Source organism: Patella vulgata, chromosome 3 (genome assembly GCF_932274485.2).
Source record: "Patella vulgata chromosome 3, xgPatVulg1.2, whole genome shotgun sequence".
Lineage (NCBI taxonomy): Eukaryota > Metazoa > Mollusca > Gastropoda > Patellidae > Patella > Patella vulgata.
Window position 1 is genome coordinate 76,929,794 of NC_065881.2, and position 18,677 is coordinate 76,948,470.

The 18,677-nt window shown below is 37.6% G+C and overlaps 1 protein-coding gene across 2 annotated transcripts; it reads right to left on the reverse strand.

Moving 5' to 3' along the window:
* Positions 1-443: 443 nt before the first annotated feature.
* LOC126816406 (vacuolar protein sorting-associated protein 4B) lies at positions 444-13,585 on the reverse strand. Of its 2 annotated transcripts, none has more exons than XM_050542895.2 (12): positions 13,434-13,585; positions 11,713-11,824; positions 10,639-10,783; positions 10,418-10,491; positions 7,894-8,013; positions 7,135-7,172; positions 6,202-6,320; positions 5,146-5,376; positions 3,823-3,954; positions 2,974-3,061; positions 2,089-2,229; positions 444-1,725 (listed from the first exon to the last, which is right to left on the reverse strand). In XM_050542895.2, the coding sequence occupies exons 1-12, from the start codon at positions 13,452-13,454 to the stop codon at positions 1,624-1,626; spliced, it is 1,323 nt and encodes a 440-aa protein (XP_050398852.1). In that variant the 5' UTR covers positions 13,455-13,585; the 3' UTR covers positions 444-1,623. The 2 variants fall into 2 exon arrangements, with proteins under 2 accessions (XP_050398852.1, XP_050398851.1); XM_050542894.2 differs by lacking the exon at positions 13,434-13,585 and adding an exon at positions 12,004-12,121.
* Positions 13,586-18,677: the final 5,092 nt, after the last annotated feature.

Consider the following 18,677-nt stretch of genomic DNA (forward strand, 5'->3'; position numbering starts at 1 on the left):
TCCCTTGTTCACTAAAATTTGAAAATATGCAAAATAAATATTTGGAATCCATATATCTGTGTCAACTGTCAAATATCATCAGTTGGCCTTTGGGTGGTTACAAAATTTGTTAGTTATGTGAACACCTTAAATGATAAGTGGTATTAAGTGTTTGTGAAAGCATACTGTGTCCTGTGTATGATAACAGTCCATCAAAACAGCTTTGATCTGTCTTGTACATTATGTGTGATTGTCTCTTGGAAGTATGATAATTTTACTGTGTAAACAATATAGGACTTCAATCTATCCTTCAATGTGGGGAGCAAGGCACTAGTTTGCTAACCAGACAGTTCCTCAGGATATTTCTGCATGGTTTCCCCTTGTCAGTCAGCAAGGATGTTGGGCCTGGCAAGGAACGGCATCTAGTTGTTAGGATGGAACAAAAAATAAGACCAAATTTTACATTACTAGTAATTTATTAATAATATGTACAAAAGTATTCATCATAATATAAGCACAAAATGAAGACTGCAATTTGTTGGATTACAACATTTAACAAATCATTCATAATAATAATAATAATAATTAAATGTATTTTCATACAAATAACCTTATTTACATCTTTCTGTATTTTGTACACCTCCTGCCTAATGAAGACATTTATTATGAGCAACATTAGCACTCTATACTGTCTTCATTAGCCCAGTCGGAGTAGAACAGTACGACTAAGAACCCATTTCAGACTATACCGAAATAGGAATTGTCACTTTAACTGTTCAAACATATTTCTAGTTTACTTATGCATTAATTTATATTCATTTATTTTAAGATGACCAATTCACCAAAGCACTATATATACTACATGTTCAAACTTTTTCTTGCATTCATTTGTATGCAGTTTTAATCTTTATAGTATATATAGTCATCGTTTTCTATATTTGGCTGGTAATATTGTGTATGGTCTCCACATTTAACGTTTACTCTGACCTCATTGGGCTATAGGTAAAATGATTGGCTAATGGCAAATCCTTGCAGATTTGTCAACCACCATCTTGAATATGAGACCATTAGAGTTTAATATAATGGGATAAAACAGGACAACCAGGATTATAATGATAATCATACATAATGCAGAAAACCATGCATTATGAATTACTATAAACATTTGATTATTCATATTTATAAGATTTAAAGATATATTCCTTTAGGGATTGTTAGGTCAACTATTGCATATAATCTTATGCACAGAAAAAGTAAATTAACATCTGAAAGTGGGTAATTACAACTCCATCACTAGATTTGACTCTGCATCTCAGCAATCCATTCAGGCTTAACAAGTGAACCAGGAGAAAGACCTACAAAGCTGGGCAGTTGACTAACAGAGTACCGTAAAGGATGGAGCAGTTTTGACATTTTAAAATGATTTACAAAGTAGAAAGCAATAAGAAACAATGTGATATATATAATTCATTACAATAGTTTATGGTTCTGAATTGTAAGTCGACATACACACACAAATGAGTGTACAAAAGAAAGAAAGGGGGAGCAACCCATTCAATCAATGGAGTAGTCAACTTAGATATTTTAAATACAATATGATAAAATTCTATATACATATACATGTAATATATAAATATAGTCTATTCATCCTTCTTGTCCAAAATCTGTTGTGAATTTTTTCAGCTTCTCTAAATCGTCTTGATTAACTGTTGGTTTTGATGTTGTTAACGATAACAAAATATCACTCTATAAAGAATAAAATAAAAATATAATTTGATAAATGGAGATGAGATTCAAAGTTAATTAAACAGGTTTAATATCGTACTTTTCTGCACCAACTAGACTAATTAACATGAGCATACGCTATACAGCATGTTATGAGGGAAATTTTGCTCTGACCACAATTAAACGCTGTTCCCTTCCAGGTCCTCAGGCCTACACAACTGACATGGTCAATTAAAGCCAGAAAATACAGAGGTACACTCTCAGCCAACACCAGAAGCTAACCAGAAAACTCACTGAACCACTGTGGCTCCATACAGTAGAGATAGCGGTTGACTAGGTTTTGAATTTAATGGTACAATACAGCAGCTACAGTTATATACTTACCATGCCAACAATGGGTTCTAATAATTTATCCCCATCGACATGTATCCAACTCATTTCTATAGCACCTGGAGCACCTGGTGAACACGGGGTCAATAGGTCATCTACTATTGTATTTGGATCACTACGAGATGGACCCCTCACCTAAAATATCAGACAAAAATTAAACTTAAGCTGTGAAAAAATCCTAAGCCTTGTAGTGCTTCAATGTAATATGGAGACACAAATGGATTGCATTATTCTTAAAGATACATTATGGGAGATCAGACAAAAAGCTGGCAGTTCTCACTATAATAGTTAAAAATTAGATAATGTAAAGGGAATATGCTGGAAATTTCAGTCAAATTGATCCACTCTGAACCAAGATTTTAACGATTGAATTTTCGTCCTAGCCTCGATCATCATTAAAAACATAGTCTTGATTATCCATTTCGTGATTAAATCATGAATGGAAGTCAAATAGCAAATCGGAACCTAATCCAATAAACATCACAGGCTAGCGATGACATGGAGAGTTGATTATGGTCTGGATAAGTTAATTAATGTCTAATTAATAATTTAGAAAACATTTCAGGCCTAAAGAAAGACCTGCAATAGGCAGATTTAGCTCTTGCATAATGTATGTTTAATCAATGTGTTAACAGAGGTTTACCTACATCAGGAAAGAAGGGTGCTGCACCCTGCTAATTTTATGTACATCACACATTTACCCTATTCATACTTTGTGTAGTGTTTGTTTACAATTTGCAGGACATTTGTATTTTACTGACTACTAAACTGTCATGTAATCAATTTACAGTCACACACTGACCAACTGAACGAGCCTTGGGATTGATGATAACAACCCACTCAATTTGTAGTTGGTCCCAAAAAAAAATTGAATCTCACCTTTCTAAAATGTGTAGCAGTTTGAACCTTACGTACAGGTTGCATTAACGCATCTCTTACAACAATACTTATATCAGCTCCAGAAAAACTACAAAAAAAAAATAATATAAAGTCACTGTTTATTGAGGCCCTTGAGCAAGATTGAGCGCCATCAAACAACTAAATCGAGGACAGCTTATTTTATCCAGCATCCATCAGTCGAAAATTGCTCCCCATATTTCATTATTTTATATTATTGGCAAAATTCGCTCTTTAATTGTACAACTCTGCTACTTTAGAATGATGTTCTAGCTATTCATAGCCTACAGTTCTGCAGATCAGATGACTTCACAAGATAATGTAGAATGTAGTTTCCATTTGAGAAAGGGTTGTATCACCTGTCCGTCTTCATTAGCCCAGTTCGGAGCAAAACAGTAGGACGTTAAACCCCATTTCATTTCATTTCTGTATCACCTGAAACGTTATGATGGATAAACCACCTCTCACTTCTACTTAAAATTGGCCCGTACTACTGTTAAGCATGGATTTTTATATTTATTATTCATGTTTACTCTCTCCGCTGGCATCATTGTTTGATCCAGCAGATACCCGGATCTATTGGCCTGTCCAACCTCAGCTACTCTTCTTCTTGTCAAAATGTAAATATCATATACTAGTGGTTGACCCGACATAGCATGGGTATAGTCATGAACCGGATGTGGCATAACTCTGAAGCAGGAAGTGGTAGTCGATCGCCACCAAATTTCAGACTCAGGACAACCCTAGTGTAGCCGCCAACCCTGAACAGACAAACAAACAAACAAACGAATATTAGTATAGATATAATCCATTAGTAAAGATGATTCTTACCCATCTGTTCTCAGTCCTAATTGTCTGAAATCTTCATCACTTAAATTGTGTGGTGTAGACCCCATGTGAAGTTTAAACATTTCTGTTCTAGCAGGTGCTTCAGGAAGAGGTATATAGATTCTCTTTTCAAATCTGAAAATTCAAATTCAATTATAAGAACTTAGTTTAAAGTAACACAAATATTCAAATTCCAAATATCAAAGGTTATGTAACATGCACACTAACAAGCGATTGCGTTTGTCGTGCCGTTCAAATGACTCAAGACACCGTTCCTTACAAGGCCCTTTATCCTGCATCACTGACAAGGGGAGAGAGAGAGAGAGAGAGAGAGAGAGAGAGAGAGAGATGGGGATTAACATCCACTCAACTGGGTCATTTCGGGACTAACACATGGTTCAATTTTATTTCAATAATTCGCTTGCGCATTGGGGTCTTTAGCAGTGGGAGGAAACCGGAGGACCCGGAGAAAACCCACGAGGTTGGACAGACGACTCTACTCTTTAGTTATGAATAACCGACGAATCGAAACCACGCCAGTTGACTAAATGACAGACCTTATGATACAGCGCGCAGGTAATAACTATTAGGTCATCCAACCCCCACTGACAATGGGAAGCCATGCTGAAAACATGAGGAGCTTTCTCGGCCAACACTGAGATTGAATCAAGGACCATCTAGTTAATAAGCCAGCACCTTACTTACTGAGCTGACATGGTGCTGCAGACAGAATAAAATAAAATGGGATTTGAGACTAAAATGGATATTGTCATGGTTATGTCTGCGATGTGTGGGGGAAAATTTTGCAGTGTCAGCTGTGTTTTTGCCTAATCGTAGTCTTCAACTGTCAAGGTGGCTGTTAAGCACACGCCAGTGTCCACACAGGTGCATCACGTATTTCTTGTTCTATCAGCACAACTAATTATACTTTCTTTGTCAGCCCTCAAAAACAAGCATCCCTGACAAGAGAGAACCAGGCTTGAAAAACCCTGAAGATTCTCCTGATAACCCTGCTGTATGAGCAAAATTTCCCACATACATGTACCAACTGTATGACGAGTACCTGTTTTCAAAAAGGCAAGTTGGACTGGAAAAGTAAAACATTAAACCCATTTCATTTTACTTCTTTTATACTAGATTCCCACTATCATGATTCCTGCTACGATTGAAATTGTGGTTTTAATCGTGGAGTAATCAAGGTGAGGTCAGTCGTAGCAATTGATTATATCAAAACGTATCCGAACGTATCTGCACGTACCAGATCGTGGAATCAATAGGGACAATACTATCGTAATGTATCCCACGACAGTGGGAAACTAGCTTTACCTTCTTCTTATAGCAGAATCTAAAACCCAGGGTATATTTGTAGCAGCTAGAACCAATATACCATCATTATCATTTCCTACACCTTGCATCTGTACCAAAAACTCAGTTTTTATTCTTCTGGCAGACTCTGATTCATTTTCACTTCTTGAACCACATAAAGCATCAACTTCATCAACAAATATGATACTAGGTTTCTGGTCTCTAGCCAGAGAAAATAAATTTTTAACTAATCTGAAAAATAAAGATAAATAATAAGTCATCGTAAGATGATAATGGTATATATTCAATCTGATTAAAACACAGAACCTATTTCATTTCATTTTTATAGTTCAATATTTTGTTTTACTTGTTTTTACTACACTAGGATCTGGAATAGTTGTTATACAACAGGCGTTTTGGTTGAAGTGAGGGATTAGCCAATGAAATGGTCTGTTACAGTGAGTTCTTGCGTGCCATGCACGGAACTGTGGGTAAACCACTAGAAACGTCAACGTTGATTGATTAATCAATGTCTGACGTCACAGGGTCAAAAGCCGCTCCGTGTATTGTAGGCCATCGAAAGCATAAAAAAACGAAATGAAATATAGATCTGTATTTTAATCAGATTGGTATACATTTAATCTATTAGAGGCATTTAGTAACTGGATAGAGTAGTAACCTATAAATGGAAAACAGCTAGTAATATATGTGGGCAACGTTTCGAAGAGAGTTCACTAAATGTTATCAAGCTAATCATTTGTTCTATAGTTAATTATAATGTTCTTTAAATCATCATTGGGAAGAGAAGTTTGATATAGGCAGGCCTTGAGTAATAACAATGGCATCTTGTACATGAACTTTAAAACATGAGTACAATGTAATACAAAACTGAAATGAAATGGGGTTTAACGTCCTACTGCTCTTCTCCGACTGGGCTAATGAAGACGGGTATACACCATACAGTGTGCGATGAGGGAAAATTTTTCGGACAGATTAACTGACAGAAGACTGGAGGAGAGGGGTGATGAAAATATACCTTATTATATTATACCTTATAGTAAAATAGACAAAACTTACTTTTCACTCTCTCCCAGCCATTTTGAGACCAAATCGGATGATGAAACAGATATAAATGTAGAATTGTTGGCTTCTGTTGCGACTGCTTTAGCTAGATATGATTTACCAGTACCTGGGGGCTATAAAACAGAAAATATTCATACACATTAAACATAATCAAATTTCATCAATAGAACAGGACTGGAACAGAATTCTGATCCCTTTGAGAATAAGATATGATAAAACAAACACTATGGTAATAAGCTATATTGACAACAGGTGCATCAACTTTCCATAAACAAAGGCCCACCTCTTGTTTCTCACAAATAAACAAATAAACTATAATAAAAAAAATCAAAAGAAAGAGAGAGAGAGAAATAGGGTTTATCGTCCACTCGACACTACCTGGTCACTTCAGGACTAACATATGGTACAATTTTATTTCAATAATTCGCTTGCGCATAGTGGTTTTTAGCAGTGGGAGGATACCAGAGGACCTGGAGAAAACCCACGAGGTTGGACAGGAAACCCTACTCCTTGTCACCTACAACCAAAATCAACAAAAAAGATGGTAATTGAAATAGTATCACTACTGTTTGTATACATAAAGTATTCAATAATAAACATTCTGCACACAGAGAACTATCTACTGTATTCTAGAGAATAGATCTCTGACATAAATGGAAGCCATATCCAACAATTAGTATACTGTTTTGTAATGCGGTCCTACTCTGGTTCACATCAGTTAAGTGTTACACACAAAGACTAATTAAACCTTTTCAATTTTATTAAATGAAAGAAGAATATATATTTCTCAAAATTCTAGACATATACTTAGTATTTTCAACTAAAATCATTGATTTAGGACTTAAAATGTCGGTCAACTAGCTTAGTGTCCATTCTCAGACAGCACAAGTTTAGTATTCAAGTATAAAGTGCATAAATACAACTTACACCAAATAAAAGAATTCCTCTCCATGGCTTCCTTTTTCCTGAAAAATAAAATGTTATCAGATGAAATAAATTCCTTAATAGTCATCATTTTACAGATTATTTCTGGAGTCTAGCAATCATAGTTAATAAATAAAAGAATCTTGTACTGGACTGTTTTGGTATCAAAAATATAAACACCAGTCGATTAGATAAAAGTTAAGCAATTCTGTGAAGGATCATCCCTTTATAAAAAAATGTTGATGAAGTTTGTATACAGCATTTCGTGTATTTATTTTAAGTAAAGAGAAATAAAATCATTCTGGTTCCTTGATAACGTTAACTCCTATGTTTATGACAAGTAAATAGAATGATAGGTAAGTTCTTCAGCCAGTCAGTCAAGACTGACAAAATGGCTGAACTGAGCCCTTGTGTTCTACCACATTCTATGTATCCCCAGTGGTATCTTTCCATTCTACTCCACTTACCTCTGGGTTCATCCACAGCGGAGACACATAAGTCAAATTATCTGCTAATTTTAGCGACCAATCCAGTGGGCGAAGGGAAGTAACTCTCATTTTATTGATCGTTTCTCAGAATCAAGCTACAATCAAGGGCAGATAATTTGAATGCATGAAAACCCTGCGGATGGACCCAGAGGTAAGTGGATAAAATGGCACGATACCACTTTTCCCAGAAATGTGACAATTTTTAAAAAAGGCCATAAATTGGACAAATAATAACCAAAATGGGAGGTCTGCTTTAAAGTTTAATGTAATTTACCTGTAAATAGATGAGGGAATTTAACAGGCAGTATGACAGCCTCCTTTAAAGCTTCTTTAGCTCCCTCTAGACCAGCGACATCATCCCAGCTAACATTAGGTTTCTCTATCACAATAGCTCCTGTTCAAATTTAAAGAAACAATATTATTCAGGTTTAACTTTCACTTGCTGGAATAAAGTTTTCAAATGAAGAATTTTTTGCCACTGGTCGGTAGAGCTGGGCGATATTTCGGTTTTTCCATATAAAACCGTCACGGAAATAAAAACTGTCAAAAATACCGTCTTTGTTACGTCATGTGACTTCTCACTCACTTTTCCACCCGACAATACTGTTAGACTTATCCCTGCTTTTATTCAATTTCTTGGCGGATTGTTTATACAGATGCTTTGATTTTCCAAAGGAATCATTGATTTTCAGATGGAATTAAATTTCAATAAAGCAGAAATATAAATAATGCCAACTACATTGAGAGTTCCGGTAGACTGATTATCATTCAGCGCCGGATGTGTTGTGGCAGTCCGTGATCCAGAAAATAGTATTTTACTAAATCAATGGACACTTTTTGACATAGTACTTACGTTTTATAGTATTATTTAGAATTTTTGCATGTCATAATGGATTTTCAAGAAGGTATGTGTCTGAATGAGAAAAAACGAGTGTGCTAGGGCAATTGAATAGCATTCAATTAATTGTACCCATAGTTCTAAAAAACATGCACAGCTGAAAGAACACCAGCTTGTTTTTTATGTTTTTTGTGCCTCCTTCATGTAAATATTCTTAATTGAAATAAAATATCATAATTAATATTCTGGAAATTAAAACTGTAGTAAACAACATAGACCAATATTTTTTGCAAGTCTTCATGGCTCTAGATAGATTTGTGTTTGAACCAACTCATTAAATTTTGTTTGTAAATTCGGTAATGTAGGCTTATTTATGTTAAAAACTTTTCATAATATTGACTAGAAAGTGTCCAATAAATACTTCGGAGGTATATCCAACTTTTTACGCATGTTTTTTTTTTACATTTAAAAATTGATAAAGAGAAATTATTGACATTTTATAAAATATAGTGATTATATCGCTATTTTCAAACAAGCAGTTGACATGCAAGATAGACCAACATTTTGCAAGAGATGGACAGAGAACGAGCTAAAAAAATAATGTGATTTTTTGTACGATCTGGAGCCATAATCCAGGAAGATATGGTCCGATATGCGTGAATATCGAAAGGAACTTCAAGTTTCACCAAAATCGGATAAAAATTTTGACCTAATCCAGGAAGTTTTGTTCGGATATGCGCGATTATCAAAAGGAACCAAGATCTTAGTGTGTAACGGTGATGTATTAACATATCGAAATCAACCAAGATCTTTGAGTTATAAACATGCATTTCAAATTTTATCGAAATTAGATCAAAATTGTGACCTCAAGAGGGTTCACAACCTTGATATACCAGATGTTTACACTATTTGCGTAGAGGGGCGCCCATTTTGTCTGTCAGTTTTGGTCCAATTTTGACAAAATTCAAATTTAACCGGTATTACGTTGATATATTTGAACAGTTTTCTAAGTTAGATAATTGTGACGGCATAATACATCAACATGAAAATGTGGGCGTCTAAAAATATTGCGATATCTGTTTCCAGAGATATTGCCCAGCTCTACTGGTGAGCCATTATTTAGTACCAAGTCGCCCCATGAAATATAGAAGACTGCCATGCTCATTCGACGCCACATTTCAATCAGAATACAATATACATGTATGTCCATTTTGAACTACAAGATATTTTCTCAATAGTCTTATTCATGCAAATTATTGAAATTAATTGGGTAGTGTTATTATTGGCTGGGGGGGTTGGATGGCCAAATGGTTAGCACATGCACGCTGTATCATACGGTCTGTCATTGAGTCAACTGGCGGGGTTTCGATTCCCCGGTTGTACGTGACAAGGAGTAGGGTCACCTGTCCAACCTCGTGGGTTTTCTCCGGGTCCTCCGGTTTCCTCCCACTGCTAAAGACACCTACGTGTAAGCTAATTATTGAAATAAAATTGAACCATATGTTAGTCCCGAAATGACCTAGTTTGTGTCGAGTGGACGCTAAACCCCATTTCTCTCGCTCTCTCTTTATTATTGGCTGAACCATCGAACATTTAGATCATAAGATCTGTCATTGAGTCATTTGTTGTGGTTACAGTCGTAGACATGTGCTTGAGAAGGGTCGAATGAAAATATGCAATAAGTTACATATGAAATGACCTAGTTACATGGATGTTAAACCACGTTTCTCAATCTCTCTTTAGGAATTTTTATTATCATAGTAACAATTTATTAATTTTGGTTTTAGTAAATTTAATTTCACATGAATAACGTGTGTAGGCCATGTTCTTTAGCAATTCTGGGGATTCCATTTTCACAAAATGTTGATGCAAAAGTGAGATAAATCAAATGAAACACTGTGACTATTATCAGAATAGAACGCCTCAGTTAAAATTTATTCGCCAGATATTCGCATTTTACCTGATAATTGATTTTGAAATTTCTTTGTTTCTGCATCTTTTTCCGAATCTTCATCACTTGATTCATTTTTATCTCTACAAAATAAATATCAAAGATGTAATGAATTTATGAGAATTCTTGGTGAGCAATTTTTAAAATAAAAATGGCCATTTCTACCATTAGAACACGACAAAATTTCCATACACCAAAATTTGCTATCAAAAAAATACACAATGACTTACTTGTTTGAGGAATTTCCCTCCCCATCTAAGACCTTCTTCTTGGGTCCTCCCTTATTTAGAAAACCCTTCAATTTTTCAGCTCTATCTAAATACTGCACACACTTGGCTCGTATACTTTCCTTAGCCTTATCACTTTGTGCTTCATCTGAAAAAAAAAAAAAACCAATAAAAAAAATCTAGAGAGAGAGAGAAAGAGTGAGAGAGAGAAATGGGGTTCAACATCCACTCGACACAAACTAGGTCGTTTCGAGAAGGGGTCTTTTTAGCAGTGGGAGGAAACTGGAGGACTCGGAGAAAAGCCATGAGGTTGCACAGGCGACCCTACGTAAAATATTTTAAAAATCTGTGCACACCAACTGGGCTATTTAAGACAGGGCTACATCATACGCAGTGTACAGTTAAATGAATCCCTGTCTAACCTTAATCAAATTCCAACTGTACAGGGTTCTTTTACGTGCACATTTGAATACACGGGTAGACAGCAGTTTTCCATCCCACATGAAGACTAAAAGGATAACCTTCAAAGGCATTTAAACTTGAATAACATTAAAACTACAACAGAAAGACTTAAATAAAGGGGCATTATGGGAGATTAAATAAAGAATTAACAGTTCTCGCTATAATAGTTCAAAAATAGATAATTTAAAATGAATATTAGAAATTTCATTCAAAATTCGAATTACTTTATTCTGAGCCAAATTATCACTGTTTGTAGTTTTGACAAGATGTATGCATTGATTGTTTTTTATTGTAACCACAGGTGGTACTAGTTTATTAGAGTCTTAGCCTCGCTTTGGCATTTTTAAATCAAATCATTGAATGGCCAACCCCTCCTAAAATAGTTATCTGATGGCATCGAGAGTCTTGTTATGTTAATAAATGTCTAATTCATAATTCATATTACATTAAAGACCTAAAGAAGACCTGCAATAGGCAAATTTAGCTCTTGAATAATGCATGTTTAACAATAAGAACTTATAAAGAGAAATGTTATCAGGTGTTCTAGAAAGATTAAGTTGAGTTTACACATTTTAAATGATTTAAATGCACCTGTAAATCTAATAGTGTACTTACATTTGATTGCGTGAAGAAAATATTCAACAGAATGTTCATAAAGTCTTAACGCCTCCGCATAATTCTTATTTTTGTCTTCTTCGGTTGCCTTAGTAACCAGGTCAATGGCTTTCTGAAAGTGTAAAAAAGTACTCACATGGAAAATGTTCTCTCCTCGACTTTGCAAAAAATTTAACATACTTTTAAAAGTCAAAATTACAATAAAACAGATAAAATTGGAATTTTGTTTCAAAAACATATTTTCCCAATACATGCTTTAAAGACCATTAGACTAATTAAAAAGTTCAATACCACCAATGCTACTCCTGCAAAGTAATATCCTTTATTATTGATACGCTCACCAAGTACTCCTGGCATTTTAAATCGACCGACTAAAGAGATTTTCACAACTTGTTTTAAGGTGCTCACAAAAGACTTAATAACGCAAGCGACGAGTTTATCCACATTTATATGATCAGTCGTAGCCAAGGTAATTGATCTTGATGTCATCACATGTTTGTGAGCAAGAATTATTTTTATACATGGCATAGTAAATCATGTGATAGTGATTTTTGTCATCATTTTGTTTATACCTGTATATTCTACCTATTATGAGTTATTACTGTTGTGCTATAAATAGCTCACTTCACTAGGAATTCCCAGTCTTATTCCAAGTGTTGTTTTATTATTCTTATTCACATAAATTGTACACCTGACAATTATTTATAAGATGTACATGTTGTTGTCAGTGTGTGCCTTACAATCTCCGATATTCTTGATCAAATAATAACCCTCTATAATGTTGGCAGTCACACGATCAGTATCTGAGTGTGGTCGATTTAATAATACTATAATAGTCTAGCTGTAACATAACTTCAGAGTTAATTCTGTTTATTTGAAGTGATGCTTGAAGTTGATGGCTGTGGAGTATTCTTATTTATTAATGCCAGAAAAAAAAAAACTTTTAACAGTGGTTATATTTAAAATGATTCGACATCTATGAGTTGTGTCCAAATCTTAAAATCTGTGATTTCAGCGAATTTTATATAATATCTTGCTTATGTTAGTGGGATTGTTTTCATTGAAAATATTACTTCTATTAATATATGGGTGTTGAGGTACTATAACACAGTGCAGTGAGTGCTCCAACAATCAAACAAACATTGGTAAACAAGATGATATCCGGTTAAGGTTGTTGTTTATTACAAATTTAACATCCAATTAACAAAGTGCGACAATGTAATCATATATAAACAAGATTATGGAAATATTATTATTAAAGGCATATAAAAAAGAGGGTAAAAACATAATAAGTTTTTGCATATCAAAATGTCACTTTAAAATTTGCTGTCCTGAGAAGAAGGGGGTTTAATCTTACCATGGAATTTAAAATACCCATGATCTTTCAAAACAAAAGGTTAATCCCATCAGATAGGCTACAAGACTGACAAGACTATGTCTATATCCTGGCTAATCAAAAATATTTAAATAACACCAGATAATAAACTCAATTCAATTCAGTTTGTTTTCCATCTAATCGAAGTGGTTTACCTCCGTTAAGGAATAGATCTGGTCTCCCCTGGAATACCCCCCTGGGCTGCTAAAAGAGAATTATATTTTCAAGAGTCTTGTGATCATTTGTCACTTATTTATTTTAATCATCCAATATCAAAACAAATCCAGGAAGGTCGAAAAAAGGAAACTAAACAGTATTCCTGAACTTAAAATATCCCATAACGTACCTGTAATGTACCTCCAGACATTTATGGTTACGGTATGAAACAAAATTCTAAAAAGAAACCTAACAAAAATGTCTCACACCCAGCAATATTTAGGATTTCGACACCGACTTGTATTTCTTATTATTCATTTACAAAAATGGCCGTCCCATATTTTGTTTATCCAGACGTTTTATTTACATTGAAACTGAGTCGACCCTAAGTCCAAAACAAATAGTCAGTCGAATAAACCGGTCGATGGCTTATTAAAATTTTGGAATCGTTTGTAATCTGTATAAGTTAAAGAAAAAACGCACTAATTCCAATATCTTTTATCATTGTTTTTGTTTATTTTTTACGTCCCCTCATGTTCAAATTTGATTGTTCAAATTAAAACTTTAAGGTGTTATCTTAGTTATTGCCACCGCGGCTTAATAAAGTCATGCTTGACTTTTTCCCTCATCCCCATATGCCCCCCATCTTTTAAGTGCACGCCAATGTGTACACGGGACCTCGGTTTTTCGTCCCATCCGAACGACTAGACATCTGTCCTTGTCCACCTCCAAAAGAATAGAGTCCCTATATATGATATGTTGGGTTAGGGGGGCGATGGGGATGAGGTATTTGACATTATCATGTGGCCTCGTCCAGTCGATAAAATCAGTCAGTTAGTTCAGTCGAATAATCCAGTCGAATAAACCAGTCGAATAATTCAGTCGAAAAGTTCAGTCGAATAAACCAGTCGAATAGTTCAGTCGAATAATTCAGTCGAATAAACAAGTCGCTCAATATTAAGCAGCGGTGGCAGTGGGCTAAGATGATATGGTAGCAAATCATGCTCTTAGACATAGCTGAAGGAGCCGGGGCATGGGGTAGAGACCGGGGGGCTTCCCAACTAGTTTCAAGAAATGAAAAGAAATGAAATGGGGTTTTAACGTCCTACTGTTCTGCTTGGAACTGGGCTAATGAAGACGGGCATACGCCATACACTGTGCGATGAGGGAAATTTTGCCCGGACAGCGGCACTACGGCCTACTCTTATATCGAATTCCATCTGTCAAGGGATCTTTTACGACCACGTCAATGTGGACACGGGACCTCGGTTTTTCGTCCCATCCGAACGACTAGACAGCTGTCCTTGTCCGCCTCGAAAAGAATAGAGTCCCTATATATGATATGAACGAAGAAAGGGGATGGGGTGGGGCGGGGGTGGGGGGGGGTGAGGTATTTGACATTTTCATGTGGCCTCGTCCAGTCGATAAAACCAGTCAGTTAGTTCAGTCGAATAATCCAGTCGAATAAACCAGTCGAATAATTCAGTCGAAAAGTTCAGTCGAATAAACCAGTCGAATAGTTCAGTCGAATAATTCAGTCGAATAATCCAGTCGAATAATTCAGTCGAATAAAAAAGTCGCTCAATATTAAGCAGCGGTGGCAGCGGGCTAAGATAATATAGTAGCAAATCATGCTCGTAGCCATAGCTGAAGGAGCCGGGGGCATGGGGTAGGGACCGGGGGGCTTCCCAACTAGTTTCAAGAAATGAAAAGAAATGAAATGGGGTTTTAACGTCCTACTGTTCTGCTTGGAACTGGGCTAATGAAGACGGGCAGACGCCATACACTGTGCGATGAGGGAAATTTTGCCCGGACAGCGGCACTACGGCCTACTCTTATATCGAATTCCATCTGTCAAAGGGATCTTTTACATCCACTCCAATGTATACACGGGACCTCGGTTTTTCGTCCCATCCGAAAGACTAGACAGCTGTCCTTGTCCGCCTCGAAAAGAATAGAGTCCCTATATATGATATAAACGAAGAAAGGGGATGGGGTGGGGCGGGGGTGGAGGGGGGATGAGGTATTTGATATTTTCATGTGGCCTCGTCCAGTCGATAAAACCAGTCAGTTAGTTCAGTCGAATAATCCAGTCGAATAAACCAGTCGAAAAGTTCAGTCGAATAAACCAGTCGAATAGTTCAGTCGAATAATTCAGTCGAATAAACAAGTCGCTCAATATTAAGCAGCGGTGGCAGCGGGCTAAGATAATATAGTAGCAAATCGTGCTCGTAGCCATAGCTGAAGGAGCCGGAGGCATGGGGTAGGGACCGGGGGGCTTCCCAACTAGTTTCAAGAAATGAAAAGAAATGAAATGGGGTTTAACGTCCTTCTGTTCTGCTTGGAACTGGGCTAATGAAGACGGGCAGACGCCATACACTGTGCGATGAGGGAAATTTTGCCCGGACAGCGGCACTACGGCCTACTCTTATATCGAATTCCATCTGTCAAAGGGATCTTTTACGTCCACTCCAATGTATACACGGGACCTCGGTTTTTCGTCCCATCCGAACGACTAGACAGCTGTCCTTGTCCGCCTCGAAAAGAATAGAGTCCCTATATATGATATGAACGAAGAAAGGGGATGGGGTGGGGCGGGGGGATGAGGTATTTGACATTTTCATGTGGCCTCGTCCAGTCGATAAAATCAGTCAGTTAGTTCAGTCGAATAATCCAGTCGAATAAACCAGTCGAATAATTCAGTCGAAAAGTTCAGTCGAATAAACCAGTCGAATAGTTCAGTCGAATACTTCAGTCGAATAGTTCAGTCGAATAATTCAGTCGAATAAACAAGTCGCTCAATATTAAGCAGCGGTGGCAGTGGGCTAAGATGATATGGTAGCAAATCATGCTCTTAGACATAGCTGAAGGAGCCGGGGCATGGGGTAGAGACCGGGGGGCTTCCCAATTAGTTTCAAGAAATGAAAAGAAATGAAATGGGGTTTTAACGTCCTACTGTTCTGCTTGGAACTGGGCTAATGAAGACGGGCATACGCCATACACTGTGCGATGAGGGAAATTTTGCCCGGACAGCGGCACTACGGCGTACTCTTATATCGAATTCCATCTGTCAAGGGATCTTTTACGTCCACGCCAATGTGCACACGGGACCTCGGTTTTTCGTCCCATCCGAACGACTAGACAGCTGTCCTTGTCCGCCTCGAAAAGAATAGAGTCCCTATATATGATATGAACTAAGAAAGGGGATGGGGTGGGGCGGGGGTGGGGGGGTGAGGTATTTGACATTTTCATGTGGCCTCGTCCAGTCGATAAAATCAGTCAGTTAGTTCAGTCGAATAATCCAGTCGAATAAACCAGTCGAATAATTCAGTCGAAAAGTTCAGTCGAATAAACCAGTCGAATAGTTCAGTCGAATACTTCAGTCGAATAGTTCAGTCGAATAATTCAGTCGAATAAACAAGTCGCTCAATATTAAGCAGCGGTGGCAGTGGGCTAAGATGATATGGTAGCAAATCATGCTCTTAGACATAGCTGAAGGAGCCGGGGCATGGGGTAGAGACCGGGGGGCTTCCCAACTAGTTTCAAGAAATTAAAAGAAATGAAATGGAGTTTTAACGTCCTACTGTTCTGCTTGGAACTGGGCTAATGAAGACGGGCATACGCCATACACTGTGCTATGAGGGAAATTTTGCCCGGACAGCGGCACTACGGCCTACTCTTATATCGAATTCCATCTGTCAAAGGGATCTTTTACGTCCATGCGAATGTGGACACGGGACCTCGGTTTTTCGTCCCATCCGAACGACTAGACAGCTGTCCTTGTCCGCCTCGAAAAGAATAGAGTCCCTATATATGATATGAACGAAGAAAGAGGATGGGGTGGGGCGGGGGGGATGAGGTATTTGACATTTTCATGTGGCCTCGTCCAGTCGATAAAATCAGTCAGTTAGTTCAGTCGAATAATCCAGTCGAATAAACCAGTCGAATAATTCAGTCGAAAAGTTCAGTCGAATACTTCAGTCGAATAGTTCAGTCGAATAATCCAGTCGAATAAACAAGTCGCTCAATATTAAGCAGCGGTGGCAGCGGGCTAAGATAATATAGTAGCAAATCATGCTCGTAGCCATAGCTGAAGGAGCCGGGGGCATGGGGTAGGGACCGGGGGGCTTCCCAACTAGTTTCAAAAAATGAAAAGAAATGAAATGGGGTTTTAACGTCCTACTGTTCTGCTTGGAACTGGGCTAATGAAGACGGGCAGACGCCATACACTGTGCGATGAGGGAAATTTTGCCCGGACAGCGGCACTACGGCCTACTCTTATATCGAATTCCATCTGTCAAAGGGATCTTTTACGTCCACTCCAATGTATACACAGGACCTCGGTTTTTCGTCCCATCCGAAAGACTAGACAGCTGTCCTTGTCCGCCTCGAAAAGAATAGAGTCCCTATATATGATATGAACGAAGAAAGGGGATGGGGTGGGGGGGGGATGAGGTATTTGACATTTTCATGTGGCCTCGTCCAGTCGATAAAATCAGTCAGTTAGTTCAGTCGAATAATCCAGTCGAATAAACCAGTCGAATAATTCAGTCGAAAAGTTCAGTCGAATAAACCAGTCGAATACTTCAGTCGAATAATTCAGTCGAATAATCCAGTCGAATAAACAAGTCGCTCAATATTAAGCAGCGGGCTAAGATAATATGGTAGCAAATCATGCTCGTAGACATAGCTGAAGGAGCCGGGGCATGGGGTAGGGACCGGGGGGCTTTCCAACTAGTTTCAAGAAATGAAAAGAAATGAAATGGGGTTTAACGTCCTTCTGTTCTGCTTGGAACTGGGCTAATGAAGACGGGCAGACGCCATACACTGTGCGATGAGGGAAATTTTGCCCGGACAGCGGCACTACGGCCTACTCTTATATCGAATTCCATCTGTCAAAGGGATCTTTTACGTCCACTCCAATGTAGACACGGGACCTCGGTTTTTCGTCCCATCCGAAAGACTAGACAGCTGTCCTTGTCCGCCTCGAAAAGAATAGAGTCCCTATATATGATATGAACGAAGAAAGGGGATGGGGTGGGGCGGGGGGGGGATGAGGTATTTGACATTTTCATGTGGCCTCGTCCAGTCGATAAAATCAGTCAGTTAGTTCAGTCGAATAATCCAGTCGAATAAACCAGTCGAATAATTCAGTCGAAAAGTTCAGTCGAATAAACCAGTCGAATACTTCAGTCGAATAATTCAGTCGAATAAACAAGTCGCTCAATATTAAGCAGCGGGCTAAGATAATATGGTAGCAAATCATGCTCGTAGACATAGCTGAAGGAGCCGGGGCATGGGGTAGGGACCGGGGGGCTTCCCAACTAGTTTCAAGAAATGAAAAGAAATGAAATGGGGGTTCAACGTCCTTCTGTTCTGCTTGGAACTGGGCTAATGAAGACGGGCAGACGCCATACACTGTGCTATGAGGGAA